Raw genomic sequence first — 17,430 nt, forward strand, 5'->3', positions numbered from 1 at the left:
AGCCCTTTCCTTGTGCACTTAACACAGGATGACTTCCTCGTTTCTCTTCCCTTCCTCTGGGGCAGGCAAATGCAATTTGTTCTGGTTCAGGAGGCCACACAATCTGTACCAACACAAGGCAACTTGGTGGCAAACGCACCTTGCCTTCTGTTGCGCTTCATACTGATCCTCCGGTGGTTCGATTTGCATTTCTTTTCCTGCAATTGAAAATTAGCTTTTCATCTGGGCTCCCTAAGGAAGCTGACTGGTAGATCCGTGCTGCCTCTCTGCTCCTGTGAAATCCTCTCCACACTGTTTTCATGCTACTTTTGACCGAATTGGAAAAATCCAAAATTCGATGACCGTACAACTTGTGTGGCTGGGGAGAGCCCCATACTAACGCTGCGCAGAGAGGGAGGCAGGGGGAAGGAAAGAGGGAAAGCTGCGCAGTTTTGGTGAGCGGCTTAGCCCCGTGCCGAGCTCCAGCTTAGGAGGCCGTGCACTGGAGAGCCTTTGTTATCGCCGGCTCTGCTCAGGGCTCGGCGCTGCGGGCCCGGGGTAGCCCCGCTCCGGCCCTCACGTAACTGCGTCAGCGGGGCCGTGCCGGGGGAACTGTTTCGAGCAGCAGTGCCCCTTTTCAAAGCCCGGACGCAATAAACCGTGCGGGGCTAGGCCCGACGTGGGCGCAGAGGAGCCAGGGGAACGAGCACAGGGTGCTGCGAGGCTGTGGCAGGAATGCGGGGGGTGCATTCCGGTCGGGATGTGGCCTCACGCGGGCGGGAGCTGGCACGGGGGTGCCTCGCAGCCCGGAGCGGGTTCATCGTGCCGGAGCGGTGTATCGGCCCATCGGCCGCTGCCGCCGCCAAGAACCCGCCCGGAGAAGGGCGGCGGGGCGCTCGGCGCCCGGGCGGGCATTTACGGTAATGCGGTCGTTACGGTAGCGCGGGAGGGCCTACGTGCGCGGGGGCGGGGCGGCGCGCGCGCGGCGCCGGTGCGTGCGCGGCCCCGCGAGGCGCGTCTCCCTCGCGAGCTCGCGGTGAAAGGATTTGGCGCCAGGCGGGTCCGGCTCCGCAGCTCCCGCAGCCGCACGAACCCCCCGCGCCTCCCGCCCGCACCCACCGCCCGCCGGGGCACTGACACACCGCACGCAGAGCCAGAGCCGCCCGTCTGTCCCTGCTCGCCGCCGCCCGCGCGCCGCCCAGGGACCGAGCCGCCAGTGCCGCCGCCGCCGCCATGAGCTGCTCGCCCGTGAACGTGAAGAAGCTGAAGGTGTCGGAGCTGAAGGAGGAGCTGAAAAAGCGGCGCCTCTCCGACAAGGGCCTCAAGGCTGAGCTCATGGAGCGGCTCCAGGCCGCGCTAGACCAGGAGGAGGCCGGCGGGGGCGGCCCCGCCAGCGGCGCGGCCGAGCCCGGCAACGGCAGCGTGGAGGGGGAGGCGGCCGAGAGCGGCGGGGGCGCCGCGCAGCTCCGCCAGGGGGGAGGCCCCGGCCAGGCCGCGGCCTCCGCCATGGAGGACGACGACGAGGAAGGGCTGGAGGCCGCCGATGGCGACGCCATGGAGCTGGGCGAGGAGAACGGCGAGCGGGCCGGGGCCGGAGGCGGCCCCATGGAGGAGGAGGCGGGCGGCGAGGAGGAGGAAGAGGAGGAGGAGGAGGATGAGAACGGCGACGACCAGGGTTTCCAAGAGGGGGAGGACGAGTTGGCCGACGAGGAGGAGGCCGCGGCCGGAGACGCTAACGGCCACGGTGACCAGCAGCCGCCGCAGCCCCAGCAGCCGCAGCAGCCCCCTCCGCTCCTCCCGCCGCGCAGCGCCGCTGCCGCCAAGGAGGCTCCCGGCAAGAGCGCCGGGGGCGCCTCGGGGCCCGCTGCTGCTTCTGGCCCGGCGGGCCCCGCCAAGCAGCAGCAGCAGCAGCAGAAGAAAGCGGAAGGCGGCGGCGGAGGCGGCCGCCCCGGGGCGCAGGGCGCCGGCGGTGAGTGAGCGTGGCGGCGGGAAGCGGGGTGGGGGCCCCTCAGCGGCGGCCCCCCNGCGGGGGAGGGGCGCGGGAGGAGGGGCGCGGAGGGGCCGCTGGGGCGCGCTGTGCATTGTGCGCCGAGCCGCGCGGGGCGCGCCTGACGTCACTTCCGGGCTGGGCGCCGCCGCCGCACGGGATGGCGCTGGGAAGGCCTGGCGGTACAATGGAGGCGGGAGGAGGAGGAGGAATCCCTTCCCTGGGGCTCCCGCCCGCGGCCCGCCGGGAGGAGGCGCAGTCGTGCGGATCGCACGGTGCCCTTGCGAGCGGCTGGCAGCGTCCCGCTGCCTCCGTGGTGGGCGGGTGGTGATGGTGTTGCGGGTCTGGAGGCGCGGCGGGTCAGGACGTTTTTTATCATTTTAGATTTTTTCCTTTTTTCTTTTTCTTTTTTTTTTTCTTATTCTGGGTAGTTTCAGTGGAGCTCATAACATTGAGGGACCTACTACCTGCTCTGTGCTGTATTGGCGACTTCGGTGTGCTAAATCATTTCTGGTTGAGTTTCCCGTGAAAATTCAACATACCTTAGTAACATAGTAAAATTCCTTTTTAAGATGTTACTGCTTATCTTATGCTGTATGCAGTTTGAAAGGCGAAACCATGATATAGATTTTTATTCTAAATTAAACTAAAACTTAAAATAGTCAAAATAAATCATTATTTCTCTTACAGGAGATGGTAAAACGGAGCAAAAGCCCGGTGAGAAGAAGAGGGGAGTAAAGAGACCACGTGAAGACCATGGTCGGGGATACTTTGAATACATTGAGGAAAACAAGTATAGCAGGTAAACAGGATTGGTGCTGGGCAGCATTTTGTGATAAGGAGGAATAGAGTACAGAAGTGTTGTTTTAACTTTGTGAAAATACATGTAGATTTATTATGTTTTGTTTGGTTTTGTTTCTTCAGGGCCAAGTCCCCTCAACCACCCGTTGAAGAAGAAGATGAACATTTTGATGACACAGTGGTTTGTCTTGATACTTGTGAGTAAACATGCTTTCCTTTGCTCTGGAAAGATGTGGTGTTAAGGCTTCTGATCTTAATGCCACTCTTTCTGAGACGGGGAGGATAACATTTGTTGGTTTTCAGGTAACTTAAATAGAAAAATACTGCATCTCCATCCATTTGTAGCAGACAAAAGAACAGAAGGATATGAAAATGTTAGCAGTAATGAGCTTGGTTTTCCCATGAATTCTGTAGCGATAGATGGTTCTGTGAAGAAATCTTAACCAAAACACTAATCTGGTGTGGGAGCTTGGGTGGGTAAGTGGAGAGTGCACAAAGAACACCCTGCAGACAGCCTGATGAAACAGCTGCCCAGCACTGCTGCCCAGGAAGCTCAGAGAGTCAACAGCCTAAGTGCTTACAAAGTGCAGTTTGGGAAGTCACCTTCCTGCATAAGTTCCCCTATTTAGCTGCTGACCAGTGGAGTGTTCTAGCTTCTCATAAATTTAACAAAATCTGGTAATGCCTCCTCAGAAATGACCCATTAATGTAATCTGTGAGTGTGTGGTTTGTGCAAGTGGGATGGCAGAGAGATTTGGTCAGCAGAACATAGGGATTGAGAAGTATCTGCAGACAGAGTGTTTTTGAGGCAGATTATAAACATCATTTTTACTGTAACATATCATTATGGCAGAGTTGGCATTTGTATTCTTGAGGGTAAGTATGAGGACTCAGTGCAATATTAGAACACTTGATCTTGAAGTAATGCTTGAACTTGTTGGATTCTTACAGTGCCAGGGAAGGAAAGCTTAACTTTTGGCATTGTCTGGTATATTTGTTAGAAGTTTCAGGTGGTTTTATTCCACAAGAAATGGTTTGAAATGGAAGGAGGGATTAGCTTACAGTCACGTAAATTGCTGGATATGCCATCCCTGACATTTTGCTAAGTAAGTCTCAAGTTTCTAGCTGCTAACCTGGTGAGTAGCCACTTCTGTGGGAGCTTTGGATTCTTCCAATAGCTGAGTAAAGAACTACTTTTCATTATTACTGTTTCTAGTAATAATAGTGTTTTCTAGCGGAAAATCTTGTTACTGCACAAATTCTGATTTAAAGTTGGCAGACTCTTTAGAGATAAGATTCAAACACGGATGTAAGGCTGAATTGTGTAACAAATTGGCACTCTCTCTTCTGGATAGTGATCCAGACATGTAAGAGGTTTAGCCACTCTTAAGTGCTTTTTATTACCGGTGTCTTACAAAGCTGTAACTTCACATTCTTTTCTCATCTCCTGTTCTAAAGGTAGCCTGCAAAGGTGGGTTTCTTCTGTGTGACTTTATCTGCTTTTCAATAAATAAGAGTTACCAGTACTAATGAGAAGACACTTGGATCACTAATAGTATTTTTGAAATTTGGGATGGCTCTATGCAAACAAAGCAAAATCTTGTGCATAAAGAGTTGCCAGTAGTACAGGGCAGACTGCATTGTAGTGTATTCTGGCATCATCCAGGTTTTATACCAGAGCAGAATTCTCACTGTTTGCTCATTTTGCTCCTTTCTTGTAATCATCAGGTAGGTTTGGAGCTTCTTCTATGGATTCCTTGCTCTGGGGAATTCAAGTGTTGCGTGCTGCACCTCTTGTTAACATTTGGTGTTGTTTTTCTGAAACCTTCTGGGAGATTCACGTGCTGTGTCATGGTGTGCAGCTCTGAAGGTGCTTTAAAACCAAGGTTCTGCTTAGGTTCTTGGGGGTGGTAGGTGAATTCAGTGTGTAGGTCTTGTTTCTGGGCTGAAGGAGGTTCTCTTAGCACACTCTCTGCACTTGGCATATCTGCCCCTGGCTTAACTGCCTTTATTTTAATAGACACAGTTTAATTTGACTTGCTAATTGACTGTATTAACCAAAGACTATGTTCAGTACTTAAATAAAACCATTTGTGTTCACATTTACTTGTTAGCAGCCCTTAGCTTTGGGCTTGAGCAGTGAGACTGCTTCAGAATCAGGTCTCTAGAGGGTACTGGAGAGCACAATGCAGATGGCTCGGTACTGGTGGAAAGAGGTAACTGACAGAGGGTTCAAACACATAAGGTGGAATTTAGGGGTTTTTAAGCAGATGTTGAAAATTGAGGGAATTTGGGTGACAGAAGTGAAGATGGCACATTGAAAACTACTTGTTAGCTAGTTTTTCCTAAGATTTTGGCTGAGCTTCAGTCTGCAGTTCCATCTAGACATGTTGCTTCTCGGAAAGGTCCTGGGTACTTGCTGGCAGTTTGTCAATTAAATCACCTTTAGAAGCTGGCATCATCTTTAATGCATAAAATTGGACACCTGTAATTAATTTTGTAATCAGAGTAAACAGAACGATTTTTATGTTAACAGATAACTGTGACCTGCATTTTAAAATCTCAAGAGACCGGTTTAGTGCTTCCTCTCTGACCATGGAAAGTTTTGCTTTCCTGTGGGCTGGAGGGAGAGCCTCCTATGGAGTTTCTAAAGGCAAGGTCTGCTTTGAGATGAAGGTGAGTTAATGTTTATGGGACACTTTTGCATGCTGAAATATAATATTTATACTTGTCACATGTTTTGGACTTGGTTGAAACTAATTGATGTGAACAGGACTCTTAAATGGTTTTCTCTTAAAAGAAGGTAGCTCAGTTTGCAAAACTGTTTTCTCTTTTATAAGAACTTTGATTTAACAAAAAAAAAAAACAACGCAAAAATCAGATTTAAAAAAAAACAACAAACAAAACAAAACCACTAAAAAATAAGACCAAACGTCTCACATTCAGAACAAATATAATCACTAATTGTATTTGTCATCTCTTTCTAAGCTTGTGCTTTCTGAAGATTACAGAAAGCTTGACTTCTTTTTTTAAAGGGATATAAATTATCTCAACAGTCCTTTCTAGTTCTGCTTATTAGTCTTTGAGTTTGATCTGCTGTAGGGATGGATTTGGGCTGGATGACCTCTAGAGGTCCCTTTCAACATCATTGACTCTGACGTGATGCATTGAATGTGAGTATTTAGCAAGTAGTTCAGTTTTCAGAGCAAGAGTTCTCCTGAAGGGTAAGAATGGCAATCAGCCTTCTAATAAACTGATTTCTCCAGCTTGTTGATGGAAGAGGAACAAAATCACAAAAGCTTGAATTTATTTTTCATATTCCTTTTTTACTCAACAATGTTAAAGGCTTCTTTGTATATGCCGGGCCTGTATATATTAATCTGTTACCTTCCTCTAGTGCTTTCAAATGTAACTGTTACCATGAGAATTTGATAGCAATCCCATTATCCAAGCTTTTGCATGGAGTGATTTCTGTGTCTCTTGATACCTGGAACTTTGGAAGGCCAGTGAAGGGAAATTTATGTCACTGCTTATCGTCCTGTTTGCTTTCAAATGAGTTTCAGCTCAGTCACCTGATTGGAGTAGTTGCAGAGGTTGATAGGACACTGAAGGCCTTTACACTTTCTTTTAGTAAAGTTTCTAAAGACAGTTAAAAAACAGCTGGTTGTGTGTAGATTCCAGTGTGTTTAGGTGTTTTTTTGGGGGGGTTTCTGGGGTGTTTTTGTTTGTTGCCTTTTTTTTTAATCTGGTTATGTTGTGTGGAAGCTGGCAGCTTGCCCAGGAAGTCTGCTCACAGTGAGAAGGGATAGTGTAATACTTTCCCTAGTCTCTAAGAAGCGGGTTTTTCATACACTGCACATTTGCTTAGCTAAGTAATTTACTGTTAATCCCAACTTCCTGGCAACTCTGGTTTTTTAATAAATATTTGTATTGTTTGTGATTTTGATATAATGTCAAAAGGATTTAAGGCTTTTGACCACTAACAGGGGCTGCTGTGACAAAGTGATGAAGATTTATGATATCTTCAATCTTCATTGCTAAGTCAGGAGATAGAACTGTTTAGTCACTAGTTGCGGTTTCATATTCTTGAGCATGTTTTATTTTTGCTGAAGGTAATCACTTAGTAAAGATTTAATCAAAGTAAAGGTTATAACTGTTACCTTTTGTTCTTCCATCTTCTTAGTGTATAATAAATACTGCTTACCTTTTACTGAATAATTTAAAAATAGGTTACAGAAAAGATTCCTGTTAAACACCTGTATACAAAAGATATTGACATACATGAAGTGCGAGTTGGCTGGTCACTGAACTCAAGTGGAATGTTGCTTGGTAAGACTTAAATGTTTAATTCCTTTTGTGTTGATGTAGATTAAGGTTTTTGGTTTTTTTTTTTTCTGAAGCAGGGGGAATAAGCTTAGTAACTGTAGACTTGTTGTGAAAAGTGGTCTTAATTTGAGTCATTCTCTGGACATGGTGTGAGAAAGTTCATTACTAGGACCAAATGAAGTCATAAAGTATTCAGACCTGTAAGGGTTAGGGCCATAATTTAGGAATTATTTTTTGGAATGATTATCTGTGGGTTAAGGACATAATTGTTAAATAACCAGTTAAAGGATTTGTCTTTGTCATGTAGTGTCAAAAGTAGAAAAGGGGGAATTGCCCTTCTCTCAACTTTTAAAGGGTGTTGCATGGTATAAAATTTAACCCATGGTAACTACATTATCTTTTTTTTTTTGCTTGGTGGGAAAATCCTAATTTCTGAAAATAGCTGGAAAGAAAGAAGTGTACAACTTCATTAGATATATTACAAATTATAACAGTAATAATATTTATAACTTGTTGCTGAAACACATATTTGGGGGAAATATTGGTGAGTTGGTATGTTCTGACATCAGCAACAGCTTTCTATTTAATTTCCACCTAAGTCCTTGTGTTTGACACTTCCTGTTAGCTTGTTCCTTGCAGCTTCATCCTCAGCTGTTGCATAGGCTGACTGTCTGCTAAACTCCCTTTAAAATGGGAGGGGTAAGTGCTCCTGGAGACTAAACTTCAGAAAGCCTTTCTGACTACGTTACAGCAGGTATACCAGTGCATAATCAGGTCTTCACAGTTTAAAATACTTGTTCATGTCTTTATCTGACAGTTCAGCTTTTATTGTCAGCATAAATCTGGAACCAGCCAGCATAAAGCTTTTAAATAGGGATGAGGAAACACTGCTGTTCTATTTCAAGTGAAAGTATTGAATAGAAGAATGAGCTTGTATAGCTGTTGGGGGGGTGTCCTAGTTTGTTTTGGCATTAATAAAAATACTCTGAACAGCAGCTTATTTAAGTAGCTGTAAGGTGAGTGATTCATGTCTAAAAGGTTAAATGGAAAAGCCCATTTGTAATTAGTTTAAATTGTTCCTTCAGGTGAAGAAGAATTTTCTTACGGTTATTCTCTAAAAGGAATAAAGACATGCAATTGTGAGACTGAAGACTTTGGTGAGAAGTTTGATGAAAATGATGTGATTGGATGTTTTGCTGTAAGTTTTCACTTATATTTTCTTTTGAGGGAAAACATCCTTGAATTTTTAGACTGCTTTAATGTTAGAAGTGGTAAAGCAAATACATAAAGTCATGGGAGCAAGACAAGTTGTTTAACACAGGCAGGCAGTAGAAGCAGCAGCTATTACTAACAGTGACTGCTGGCAACATAATTTTATATTCATGGACAAATGTCTTTAAAAGCCCAGAAAATCAGATCTTGAACAAAATTATCATTGACAGTGACTCATTAGAAGAGAAAATTTGTTTTAGTTCCTTTATGAAATAACAGTGTTACAGAAGTTGAGTGAACATAGCCAGTAGAGTGAAGTGACTAATTAACTGTATAAAATGAGTTAATTTTATCCAAAATAATGCTTTTTCTGAAAAACAGAATTTTGATGGTGATGAAGTGGAACTCTCATATTCCAAGAATGGACAAGAGCTTGGTGTTGCATTCAAAATAAGTAAGGAAGTTCTTGATGGGCGACCACTCTTTCCACATGTTCTCTGCCATAACTGTGCGGTTGAGTTTAACTTTGGTCAGAAGGAGGAACCCTACTTCCCTGTACCTGAAGAGTACACCTTCATCCAGAAGGTCCCCCTGGAGGATAGGGTCCGAGGACCAAAGGGACCTGAGCAAAAGAAAGATTGTGAAGTGAGTTTCTTCTGATGATCTCAAAAGTAGTTAAAGCACATGGATGGAAATGGTTAGAGTTAAGGAGACTGTTCTGTCTCACTCTGACATTTTTGTTTGGGATCTTTAATACTTAATGTCTTGTGAGCTACTTACTGCCACTGCCTTCCCCTCCCCCAAGACCCCCACATCCCCCCTCAGTATTCATTAGGCTTGCTGGGCTAAGTTGTGTATTAAAGAAAATCTTTGAACTAGTATGTCAAATACAGAACTTTTTGTCATAGGTGGTGATGATGATTGGCTTGCCAGGAGCTGGCAAGACTACATGGGTTACTAAACATGCAGCAGCAAATCCTGGGAAATACAATATTCTTGGGACAAATACTATTATGGACAAAATGATGGTAAGTGATACGACATCTTATTTCTTTATATGTTGAAAACTTGCTGTAAAGCCATGGTCTTTGGATGCCATGGGGTTCTTTGGTATAAAAGAGGCTGGCTACTAGTTAGCTAGTGACCATTCATATTGAAGAAAAGACTGGCTGTGGCCCTTAGTGCCATGGTCTGGTTGACAAGATGGTGTTAGTTGGACTCGGTGATCTCAAAGGTCTTTCCCAACCTAATTGTTCTGTGTAAAGATTTTGTTACCTTGCTGAGCTGCCAATTCACGCATGGCAAGATTCAGAAGCTTTTTTGTGGTAAAATGGAAGAGATAGTCAGCTGTTGTTGACTATTAAACATTTCTGCTTCTCTATACATGGCTGTTCTCAGAGCTGGAATTAGTATTGTGATGAGTATACCTTGAACTGAATGGTACCAATTCTTGTGGAGTCTTTGTTTACAAATCTCTTACGTTCTATGGAGGGTTGAGAATTTCAGTTACAAGTTTGCAGCAGTTGTGGCCTTGAACTGAAAAACCCTTGAAGTGTGGTGGAAAGCATTTAGCAAAAAATGTCAGCCACATGTATCAGGACTACACTGACTAACGCTGGGAAATTTCTCCATAGGTTGCAGGTTTTAAGCGTCAGATGGCAGACACTGGAAAGCTTAACACACTCTTGCAGAGAGCTCCACAGTGTCTTGGAAAGTTCATTGAGATTGCAGCTCGTAAGAAGCGGAATTTCATTTTGGATCAGGTAGAAGCTTCAGTGAAAAATGGTTAAGGAATTTTTTTATAGGCTGTATTGTAGTAATTAATTGGGATTAAAGTTATAATATAATAGCAGTTGTTTCAGTTACTGACTTACTACTCATTCAGGGGACACAAAGTTGAGATATTACTACAAATGCTTGTCTGAACTTCTCTAGATTTATGGGATGTGGGAGGAAGTGTTTTAACACATTGATACGAGCTCGTAACTTTGCATTATGCAGCATCTTTATGTCCAGTTATTTGTAAACTTCATTGCAAGCTCTTGTAGAGGTGAAGTCTATACACCATAAGTTGACTTCCTTAACTCTTACAATGACAGCTACGTGTAGTAAGTTACTGCATTTTTTTCAGACAAATGTGTCTGCAGCTGCGCAGAGGAGAAAAATGTGCCTGTTTGCAGGCTTCCAGCGCAAAGCAGTTGTTGTTTGCCCAAAAGATGAAGACTACAAGCAAAGAACACAAAAGAAGGCAGAGGTGGAGGGAAAAGATCTTCCAGAGCATGCAGTTCTCAAAATGAAAGGCATGGAACATAATCCTATACTGTGTTTTAGGATGCTGAGTATCTGTTTAAAGGATTAAGTAAACGTGAAGTCTAAAAAAACCACTTTATCTTAAACAGTTGTACTTATACAAAACTGGAAGACTATTGTAACTTGGTAGGATAACACTATATTGTGTTCCCTCTGCTGCAGTCCTTAACACTACTCAGTTACGGTGATACGCTTCATGCAGATGCACAAAGCTGTCTTGGCATAAAGTGCCCTATATACGTGACATATTTGGCAGAAACTGGTGTTCTGAGTGGAGGCTTATAAAAGAAAAAAAAAGATAGGCAGAATGTTTTCGAGGTTTGGAACAGTACTGGCAACTCCATGAAGACCTGTTTATTTCCTTTGTCACTGTTATATTTCCTAAATGCTCAGATTATGTAATTTTGTCCATATGCTGAGGGGATGCAGAGGGTGGGAGGAAGAATGAGGGAAAGGTGGTTAAATTGCGGCTTTGATTATAGCTGAATGTAGATGCTGAATACTCAGTGTTTTTGCAATTATAGGGAACTTCACACTGCCAGAGGTAGCAGAATGTTTTGATGAAATAATCTATGTAGAGTTGCAAAAAGAAGAAGCTCAGAAGCTTTTGGAGCAGTATAAAGAAGAAAGTAAGAAAGCTCTTCCGCCAGAAAAGAAACAGAACACTGGCTCAAAGAAGAACAAGAAGAGCAATAAAAATCAGTTTAATAGGGGTCAGAGAGGACGTGGAGGATTCAACATGCGGGGCAACTTCAGAGGAGGAGGTGAGCCTAGAAATAAATCTGACTTCTGGCGGTTGCTGCTGCTGGGGAAAAAAGTTGTAGTACTTGCATTGCAATTATATAGTGGGAACCTTGATCTCCATTTCAGTAAGTTTAACGTTTTAATGCATAGTTAATTGTCCAGCTTAAATGAGAGGCTCATCAGACCTTGGACTGCACTCTTCATCTTCGTGTAGGAAATATGTAAGACCTAACAATTACTTGATTAAAGTAACTCTCTCCCTTGCAGTCCCTGGCAATCGTGGTGGATACAACAGGAGGGGAGGCAACATGCCTCAGCGAGGTGGTGGAGGTGGCGGTGGTGGCGGTGGCAGCAGCGGAGCAATTGGCTACCCCTATCCTCGAGGCCCTGTCTTTCCAAGCAGAGGTGGCTACTCAAACAGAGGAAACTATAACAGAGGTGGAATGCCCAACAGGGGAAACTACAACCAGGTGATGCTTTGAGGGGGGACTGACTAGAGTACTTGAACTACAGTACTTGAGATGTTGATGACACCTCTGGTGCCTGTGAGGAGTCACAAACTTGGTTATGGTGCTACACTGATGCCATGGTGCTACACTGATGCCATGCTGCAAGGCCTTTCTAGTTTAGTGCATGTGCCCAGGGCTCTGAATGTTGTGTAACACCTGCTGATGCAGGGGGTTCGTGTTAGGGCTGTACCTCTGTCTTGCTAAAAATGAAGACTTGCAGTGCATGTGTGTGAAGGCCGGTCTCCGGTTTTTTTTGTGTTTCTTACTCTTCCCCAATAATAGTAATTGTTGTTTGGCCTGAGGGTCAAAGTGTATTTTTATCAAACATGTAGAGAACTTTCTGAAAATAGCTCTGCACAGAGTCTTTGTTTTGGTGTCTGGTATCAAATACAGCTAGTAAAGACACACTACCCTAGATCTTACCTGATGGAATATCGGTGGAAGTATTGGAAAAACAAAATTGGGATTACTGAAGAGCCAGCAGATGGAGCCCAAGCCAGTAAACATGGCTCAGGTTTGCCTAATACTGTCAAACAGGGGAAAAGCAAAATTTTATCTATTTGTATCAATGTCCCTTTGTTGTACCATAACTTCTGTTGAAGTTTTGTGGGCTAGCTCGTCTATTTTCAGTTGTGTGACCCATATCCTTTTGTCTGATCAGATAACGTATCCTTGTAGCAACTACAGCCTTTCCTAACTAAAAATAGACAAGCTCTTGTATTTTTAGTTGTCCTGGTGCATTTAGCAGCTGGAAATAGGGTGAGTCAAAACTGGATTAGCCAGCTTTCCAAACCAAGCAACAACACTTTGAGCTGTTTTATTAGTTCTGAGGTTCTTGCCCTATGCTTAAAAAGCAGTTGCTTAGAGGGGAGGAAGGAGGCTTTAGGTATTCTAGTGTTTTTCAGGGAGGGATTTTTTTGGTTGTGTGTTTTTGTATTAACCTGGGGCTGGTGTTTCTATATGGTGTGTGATGTTTTGGTGGTAATGCAGCTTGGTATTAGGACACTGTTAAAAATTGCATGCAGACAAAGTAGTTAAAAACTGTTGTCCTCTTGCAGAACTTCAGAGGAAGGGGAAATAATCGTGGCTACAAAAACCAATCTCAGGGCTACAACCAGTGGCAGCAGGGTGTAAGTAGTCCCAGCTTTACCTTTTTGCTGATTGTTAACTTGAATGTTGCAAAATGCTGACTAAAATAGAGATGCATAGTCCAAAGTGGATAGCAAAATCTTCCAATGCTAGGTAATATCACTATAAATAGCTTCCTGTGCAAAACTTAATCTGCCTTGATGGTCTTGATATATCAAATACCAGCTGTGGCTTAACGTTCTTAATGGTATGTGGTACTTGGCTTCACATTACTGCTGTGAAGTGAACTTTCAACTGCCTTCAGTTGTTCAGGGGCTTGCTGCTATTGGAGAGGACTTTAATCTTGTCAAGTTCCAGGGGAACTAGATGTTTGTTAAATGCTTTTCTCTTTTTTTTTTTTTCCCAAGTAAGAAACTTGATTGTTATGTGATTGCAGGTTAAAACTAACTATTTATTAATCTATTGCAGCAATTCTGGGGTCAGAAGCCATGGAGTCAGCATTATCACCAAGGATATTATTGAATACCCAAATAAATGAACTGATACATATTTCTCCAAAACCTTCACAAGAAGTCGACTGTTTTCTTTAGTAGGCTAACTTTTTAAACATTCCACAAGAGGAAGTGCCTGCGGGTTCCTTTTTTAGAAGCTTTGTGGGTTGATTTTTTCTTTTCTTTTTTTGTACATTTTTAATTGCAGTTTTAAAGTGATTCGTAAGAGAACCTCAGCATTGTGCACGAAAAGAGAATGTGTCAGTATTTCAGGGTTCTACATTTTATCTGTAAAATGTGACTTTTTTTTTACCACAACAAAAGTAAAACGTTGCTTTGTACCTGGTGTCTTTTTATTAAAGAATTTTCTCCTTTTTCCCCATCCCCCAATTTCTAAGAAACAGTCGTGAGTCATGTCACAATGATAGAAATGTTAGCAACCAGATTCGTATGGAGGCATCTTAGTAGCCCTCAAATACTGAAATTATGTAAAGCTCCCTATTACACTCCATCCTCTCTATGAAGCTCTTGGGTGGGGAGGGGAGGAGGGGGAGGCAAAAGTTTCTGGCAATAACTAGGACTTTTTTGTAACATTTGGAACTCAATAAGATGTTGGGGGCAAAGAGGAAACCTGGGGCTAAATAGGGATGGTGGAGTGTATGTAGAAGCTCTTAAAGTTGTAAAACTCGGTTGCTTTATTTGTGGAGGCTCAAACTTGTGAAGGTACAACACCATAATTTTTTTTTCCATTTGTTCTGCATTTTGATTCTGAAAAGAAGCTGGCTTTGCCCATTTCTTATTAAACAAAACTTGTTGTAAATCCAGTTGTCTAATGGGATCTATATGAAGTTAGCTGTGTGTCTGTATAACTCTTTCCCCACAAAATACTGTATACCTAGTGTGCTTGTAGTAGTTACCTCCACCATTTTGTAAGCTAATGAAACTGTGAGTCACCCATTTTATATCTTAATTTTTAATCATGTCAATTCTCAAATGGGTGTATCTCCTTAGCCTGCTGATTCCTTTTCTCTTTAAAGAAAGTGGGTGGAGAAGTTTAACTCTAGACGTTTGTTTGCAATAAAATGAATTCATTTTACTCTTGTTTGGGATTGTCGCCATCAAGGTCTAAAATCCCGTTACTGCTATAAAGAGGAAGAGAATGTATGAAAGCGACGATGTTGGACAGTTTTAAACTCATTACTGTACATGCTGAAATACTTGTGTTTCTTTAAAAAAACTGGTGGTTGCTCTGTTAGAGATCTATCACATGTATAATTCACAGTTTAACATGGTTATATGTATAGGGCAAAAGTCTTTGAGTTGCGCTTGCATCATGTAAATCCACTTAACCTCTTTGCTGTAAAATAGACATTAGGGAAGGAGCAGAAGGATTTGGACAGGGAGTAGGACAGGAGGAAGGATTGTCATGGAGTTTAACAGAGCTTCAATTTGTTTTAACTGCTATTCTGTTCAGCTTTATGCTTCTGTAAAATTGTAGTGGCAATGTTAGCTGCTAACTTGCGTTCTAATGCCATGAGACAAGGAAAAGACGTATCCATTGTAAGCGGGACACGGGGTGCACACGTGAGAACACGTGCCATTGCTGCCATCAGGGCCCTGGAGTGCTGGCAGTCCCCGTGGCAGTGTATGGACTAGCAGAGGCTTCCTGGCAGCAGCCTAGAGCTAGAGTCGTGTGCTGTGCTTGAATCCTTTCTCCAGTGTTAGTCAATTTCTAGTAGTCTTCAGAAGTAAAGATAAGCTTGTGTTGCTCTTCTAGCCTTTATAGCAGATGCCATTGCATATTGACATTAAACATTAACAGCACCATCTCCTTGTTAATAGTGCTTTAAATCATCCCTTTACTTTGAATGAGAAAAATGTAAATTGTCTTAAAAGAAGCATTATTTAATGAAATTTGGGGAGTTGAAACCCAAATATGTTTTGCTGAAATGGAATTTTCTTTAGACTTGCAGAAAAAAGTTTAGTGTAATTAAAAGTCCATTTCCCTTCTACCCTCCTCACAGGAACTAACACTTTGTATGGAGTGCTGATCCTTTGCTTATTTTGGTACTCTATAAAATGATATAGTCTTAAACTAAAATATAAGAGCCTACACTTACTATGTGGTTGTAAAGCCTGTATTTCAATTCAAAAGTCTGGGATGTTTTGTTTTCAGTTTCTTTGCTGTATGGTGTTTAAAAAAACCCCAACAAAACAGCCACACGTGAGATGCTTCAACTCACACTCAAAAAAGGAGTATTGTGTTTCTGTTAAAAATACTCCTCTCCAACAAAAGCTCTTTTGGTAAGTTCAGCACTATGAACAGAATTCAAAAAAGTTTCAGCACATGCTCTACCTGGGACACGTGTAGCTCAGGGAGGGGGTGGAAAAGTCCACGTACATCCTGCTCGTGATTTGTCACAGTTGAGTGGAGAGCAGCGCTTGCATGGAGCTGTGTGTTCAGCCTGGGCCCGCCCACACACTCACTCAACGTAGCTCTGAATATTCCTAGAGTAGGGATTTATTTTGCCATGTGAAAATGGCTTTTATAGAGAAGCAGTTGCCTAAAGTGTCACTAATACTAAAAAATCCACAGTTTGCATTTAAAAGGGACAATACAAAATTTAGCTGGTGGCTGTAGAAAGGTGAGGAAGGCACAGCTGTACATTGCCAAAACGAGAGGCTGAGCCATCTGTCATGTTCAGTGATTTCATGCAGCTTACAAGGGTTTGTTTACATGCAGGAAAGTACTTGGATTAGAGCAGCACAGATAGTGGCATACAGCACTGGGGTCTGGGCTCATGTTTCGGGGTGCGTTTCCTTTTGGAGTGCAAACCGGGTTTGCCTTTTTCTACCTGAGATGGGTTTTTCTCCTAAGAGGCTACAAACCTGGATAGCTTCGGGCTTAGCTCTGTGCCAATGGGCCCATGGCACATGGTGTCTGTGCAGCTGTTGGCAGCAGTGCCAGCGCTGCTGCTGCTGCTCTCCTTGCAGCCCTGTCTGACGCAGCTGCTCCATCCTGAGCAGGCTCTGGCCGTGCCCGAGGGGCCGTGCGCGCTGAGCTGCAGGCTCCAGGCTGGGCTGCGCTGCCTGTCCCGGCAGGAAGCGCCCGCTAACAACCAAACAAACTCCAGCTGTATTTCTGCCTTTGCTAGTGACAGTCGCTAGGATACACACTGTGTACATGGAGGTGCTTCCCGGGCTTGGCGAGGGGAGGTGTCCTGCGTGAGAGGACTTTGTAAACAGACTCAGCTGTGGGACATCAGGGGTGGGCTTTGGTTCTGGGGTGGCTTATGAGATCCCTGTCCCCACACGCGGCTCTGCTGTCGGGAGCTGGCCTTTCCAGTGTGCTGGGCTTCCTCTGCTGCGCCGGGAGTACCCGGCAGTGCTGCCACCCGTGTGTAGGAGCTCGGTGTAAGTGGCACCTGTACACGAGCTCCTTCCTGTGCCTACTGCAGGACAGCTCAGCAGCGAAGAGATTTTTAGACGTTGTGCCCACTTTTTCTGATAGTGGAATGAATTAAATCAGTCTTCTGGCTACATCCTGTGCAGTCCAAGCCACTTGCATTGAAAGAAAAATTCTTACTCATGATGTAAGCCACTAATTTTTTTTTTTCCCCTTGCAACACTCCAAGCACTGCTTTTAATAGAAATACGTGATGAAGTCATATTTTAAGATTAGGAAGTTTCCTTGTCCACGACCTTTTGAAAAACTAGGCCAGTGCTTTCTAACAGGGCAACCTCAGGCAATGCCCCAAGAAATCAAACTGAGTTGCAGAGACAAGAAATACTTTGACACTTCTGCAGATGTTAGCTGCCAGGGGCTGGGCTTTCCCAAGCAAGGAAACATGCACATGCTGTATCTGTGAACTAGCAAGGGAGGAGTAAGTAGAGCTGGAGACAACTTGGCCCAAAGCACTGTGGAGGATGGGGAAAGCTCCAGGCTGTCAGGAAAAGCTGCTGAGGAGCAAGTGGAAACTCA

General features: G+C 44.1%; 1 protein-coding gene across 1 annotated transcript; it reads left to right on the top strand.

Annotated features, from left to right (window-relative positions):
• The first annotated feature begins 977 nt into the window (after positions 1-977).
• On the top strand, positions 978-15,549 carry HNRNPU (heterogeneous nuclear ribonucleoprotein U). Its single transcript, XM_039697663.1, has 14 exons — positions 978-1,948; positions 2,657-2,768; positions 2,891-2,964; positions 5,304-5,443; positions 6,997-7,096; positions 8,179-8,291; positions 8,687-8,950; positions 9,214-9,333; positions 9,940-10,068; positions 10,437-10,605; positions 11,140-11,379; positions 11,627-11,829; positions 12,927-12,998; positions 13,426-15,549. The coding sequence occupies exons 1-14, from the start codon at positions 1,213-1,215 to the stop codon at positions 13,477-13,479; spliced, it is 2,526 nt and encodes an 841-aa protein (XP_039553597.1). The 5' UTR covers positions 978-1,212; the 3' UTR covers positions 13,480-15,549.
• Positions 15,550-17,430: the final 1,881 nt, after the last annotated feature.

The sequence above is a fragment of the Passer montanus genome, unplaced genomic scaffold, assembly GCF_014805655.1.
Source record: "Passer montanus isolate IOZ18808 unplaced genomic scaffold, ASM1480565v1 scaffold12, whole genome shotgun sequence".
Lineage (NCBI taxonomy): Eukaryota > Metazoa > Chordata > Aves > Passeriformes > Passeridae > Passer > Passer montanus.